The sequence below is a fragment of the Arachis ipaensis genome, chromosome B06 (genome assembly GCF_000816755.2).
Source record: "Arachis ipaensis cultivar K30076 chromosome B06, Araip1.1, whole genome shotgun sequence".
In the NCBI taxonomy this organism is placed as follows: Eukaryota; Viridiplantae; Streptophyta; class Magnoliopsida; order Fabales; family Fabaceae; genus Arachis; species Arachis ipaensis.
This window is the reverse complement of record NC_029790.2, coordinates 5476114-5480330: the sequence shown is the minus strand read 5'-3', so window position 1 is coordinate 5480330 and position 4217 is coordinate 5476114. Positions and strand designations below refer to the sequence as shown.

General features: G+C 27.3%; 2 protein-coding genes across 2 annotated transcripts in view; both read right to left on the bottom strand.

Annotated features, from left to right (window-relative positions):
• The window catches only part of LOC107645529 (2-oxoglutarate-dependent dioxygenase AOP3), a gene marked incomplete at its 5' end in the record, with an annotated part of 3827 nt that extends 2108 nt beyond the window's left edge, over positions 1 to 1719 (bottom strand). The window contains 1 exon segment of the mRNA XM_016349580.2: positions 1345 to 1719. Coding sequence (XP_016205066.1) covers positions 1345 to 1719 — 375 coding nt within the window.
• Positions 2459 to 4217, bottom strand: part of LOC107647932 (2-oxoglutarate-dependent dioxygenase AOP3-like) — a 2838-nt gene continuing 1079 nt past the window's right edge. Inside the window, exons 2-4 of the mRNA XM_016351982.2 lie at positions 3427 to 3778; positions 2765 to 3103; positions 2459 to 2560 (exon numbers count right to left, since the gene is read on the bottom strand). Of these exons, the coding sequence (XP_016207468.1) occupies positions 2855 to 3103; positions 3427 to 3778 (601 nt within the window). The 3' untranslated portion in view covers positions 2459 to 2560; positions 2765 to 2854. The remainder of the gene's footprint in view (positions 2561 to 2764; positions 3104 to 3426; positions 3779 to 4217) is intronic.

The following is a 4217-nucleotide window of genomic DNA, read 5'->3' as shown; positions in this document are numbered from 1 at the left end:
TTAAATTGAAAGAAGAAAACATATAAATAATTAGAGTTTAATTTTGATTGACTGATAGTGTAATTATACTTGTTCTTTTGATGACTATTCATGTGATCAATATGAAAAGTAGTTATTTTTACTAATATGGTATTATGAAATTAGAGATATACGTGTAAAACTATTTTACATTGACATTGCATCAAAATTAAATTTAAATAATTATATGTCTAATAAAAAGAAGAATGATAGAGGGCTATCAAAATTTATTGTTTTTGACCATTAGTTAGTTATCAATATTTTAAAAGTGTGAAATAAAGTAAGGTGTTAGATTACTAAACTAAAAAAATCGAATTGATGACTAAAAGTAATAGTCAAAATCAATAAATTCTAATGATTCTCTAGTATTTTTCTATTAAACATATTAGAGATATAATTATTTATGTAATTTTTTTTTATCGACTAAAGTTTGTTTAGATAAAGAAGTCATTTTCTTTTAACTTCACCATATTTAAATAGTTTTTTAGAAAGTTACATTTGGTTTTGAAAATTGCATTAAATATTAATACTATAACTTTTTATAAGTTAAAAGTTAAAAAAAAAGTTATTTATAGACCTATCCAAACGGACTCTAAATAAATATAATGGGAGCCACTTAGATAAAGATTTCAAAAACGTCTTTTTTTTAAAGATGTTTTTTAAAAATTAAAATTTAACACATATAATCAATTAAATTATATTATTTTTATTAAAATTAGACTGGACAAATTAGTTTAGTAAAAAATTAATAAATTAAATTTTAAACTGGTATAAATTAATATTTTTTATAAAAAATTACTACGATATTCCTATTATAAAGCACAATTAAAATATCCCAATTATATATATATATATTGAAAACTTTAAATTCTAACCCTATAACGATAGAGAAGAAAAGGGTTAGAATTTAGAATTCTCAAAATTAATATATATAATAAGAGTATTTTAGTCATTTTATATAATAGGGATATTGTAGTCATTTTTTATAAAAATAATATTAATTTAGACAAATTTAAAATTTGATTCACTATTTTTCGGTCAAATTAATTTGTTTGACCTAATTTTGACAAAAATAATATAATTTAAGTGATTATATATGTTATATTTTAATTATTAAAAAATATCTTTAAAAAAAAGACGTTTTTTACATCTTTATGGTAGCATCCCTTTCAAATAAACATTACTATGACATAATATCAGATAAAGAAGACCTATACAAATTTAAACAAATTCAAAACAATTCAATTATCTCTTTTTATGGACTTAAATTTTTGAGATAAATAATATCGTAATTTTTGAGATAAATGAGATGAAAATGGTACATACCAGAAACGGTTATTGCCTTGAGGCCACATTATGTTTGCAAAGTGTTGGCAAGCAGGCATAGAGAAAGGGTCATCAATGCCCAAAGATTCATACAAGGGAATCCAGGAGACTTGTCCCAAGTAACCATGAAAAAGCTTGTCACTCGTCTTCTGTGCTTTTGTTTCCACTGGCAGACCGAATAGTTCCTCCATTGCTGACACAAGACACTTGCATAGCGACTCCCCAACCTTATCGAACCGCACCACAAAACAACCGTGCTCCTCCATCCCCCTCCTTGCCACACGGCACGCCGATACCCATGCCTCCGTGCCTGCCTTCATCTTTTCATCGCTCAAATCAATTACAGGAAATGGACACACTCTTATTTGTGATCCCATTATTGTTTGGTCCTTAATTGGATCAATAATGTTGTAATTTCTCTTAATTATATATAATACCATCTTTAATTTATATCATAATATTTTGGTCACTATCGATGTTGACTTGGAGCAACATGATTATTATTAAATGTTATCTGTTCAATAATTTGTTAACACTCATCTTGTATGATCATATGCTTCTGAACAATTTAGCTGAATAATGTAGCATCACTTCACCAATAATTGAAATTAACATATACTTAATTACTCGTACTTGGTGCATTGATTTGATTGATTAACGGTGTGATCCATTTTATTATTATTGATGAGGACCACAGTACTATGTTATGTCACAAATATACTGATTTAATTTGTGGAAGAATAAATACAACTATATATTGATATCAGATCATACGTGTTATGAAAATGAAACCATATGTTAATTAAGAGATTAAACTAAGCAACATGGTTATTATTAGCCTTTCTAGCTATGGATAATAATAATACTGAAAAAAAAATTGAATTTCATCCAGCACCGCACCTAAAATATATATATATTTTTTAATTTCTATCTCCCATTTCTTATGATAGGGGAAATATTTTTTATTATCCTCATTTTTTGTGAGAAAATATTATCTCATGGGATCCCACTGAAATTATTCAATTTAATAAAAATTAGATTAAGTTTAGTAATTATGATAAAATAAATTTAATGTTTTTAAGTATATGAATAATAAACATCAAATTCTCAAATATTAAATAAAGTATGCAATACATATATAATTTTAAAAATAAAATACTAGCATTGTAGACGTTCAATAATTCATATTTAAAATGCTTTAATTTCCGAGTCAAATATATATTAGTGTAGGAAAAGTATAGGTAAACAATGAAAATATTAAATAATGTAAATAATAGATATATCGGATGTTTATTTTACTAGTGTACATATGGTTATTTTAATATTAAAATTTAGAGGGTTAAATTGGAGGTGTAGTGTATTTTTATTTAATTAGTGGTTGTTCATATTGTTCAACAAAGTCATTGTCCCTAGCATTCCCGTTAGTGTATTACAACTCTAAATTAAACCACACTTAGACACAATATATAAGAGCAAGTTGGCTAATCATCATGATCTAACACTCCTGTTATTATATTCCACAATAGGCATCCATTCGAGTTTGAGGTTGTCTGATTCTGTGCTGGTCAAAGAATCGAAGGTAATCATAATGGTGGAATGCTGGTTTATAACGCAAGGGGTGTTCTTCATCAACCATTATTTCCTCTGGTATCTCCAATATGTTGCCACAAAATGAGAATATTCCTGTTGCGTATCTTGCTTTCTTCTCCTTCATTTCAACTCTGTGTAAACATGATTTTATCCTTCCATTACTCCACACCTACAACATCAACTTCTTAATTTCAATATTTTCTTTTTCTTAAAATATTATTTGTACATTAAAATTAGTCATTAAAATTAATCATCATGTATTTATATATAAATATACGTATAATTTAACTTATTTTTAATATATATTTTATATTTTAATGTGTGTTTCATACTCATAATTAATTTTAGTGACTGATTTAGTATTGTTATAAAATAATAGCAGTAAAATAACAGATTAACTGATTTGTGCCAGCTCACTCTAACTACTTATTGCCATGTCAGGTGCAGCAGAATAACAGAATAACCGCCTAACAGAATATGTAGGTAAGATACCTGGAGTGCGTCACCAGCCATGACGACAAAGGAGTTGGGGGAGGCTTCAATGGGTGTCCATTGTTCTTGATCATCAGAAACATGGCTGGTCTTAACTTGCAAGCCATTGAGATTGTTAATGGGATGAAGCACTGATATGATTGACAAGTCAGTGTGAGGCTCCAACCCTAACACATTCTCATCTACGCCCTCGCTTCGTGGCTTGTACTCCAAGCAACGAAACACATACTCGCTTGTTTCTTCTATCAATGATTCGTATCGTTCCATCTTCATACCATAGCTCTCAAACACCATTCTCCTTGCCACTACCTCTAATTCTGCCATCACTTTCGCATACTCATTGATGCTTTCACTGTATCAACCAACATACGCATGAAGTAGTATGGATGAGCATGTGTCACCTAGAACAATTTCATTGTTTTCTCAAACTTGATTCACTTATTTCAGATTTAAAAAATAATTGAAACTAAATTTGGCACAATACTAATTAAACTCAGAATTTTACTATTCGGTCAAACTTGATTTACTCTTTTTTTTTTGTAACAAAAATAAAATTAAATTTGACCAAACACTAAAATCTTTTTACACCTCACATTTTATATCAATAAATTCTGAGTAAATTGGCTTTCTGTGAAATCAATAATAATTGACTATTAAATAATTTAGTCAAACATGTTCAAATTATCTATTAATTTACAATTAATAATTTTGTATAAAAGACAATTGTATTTAAGTTTTTAGTTTTTATTTTTTATAGTACTCATAATATTCATCAAAAAGTATTTTTATTG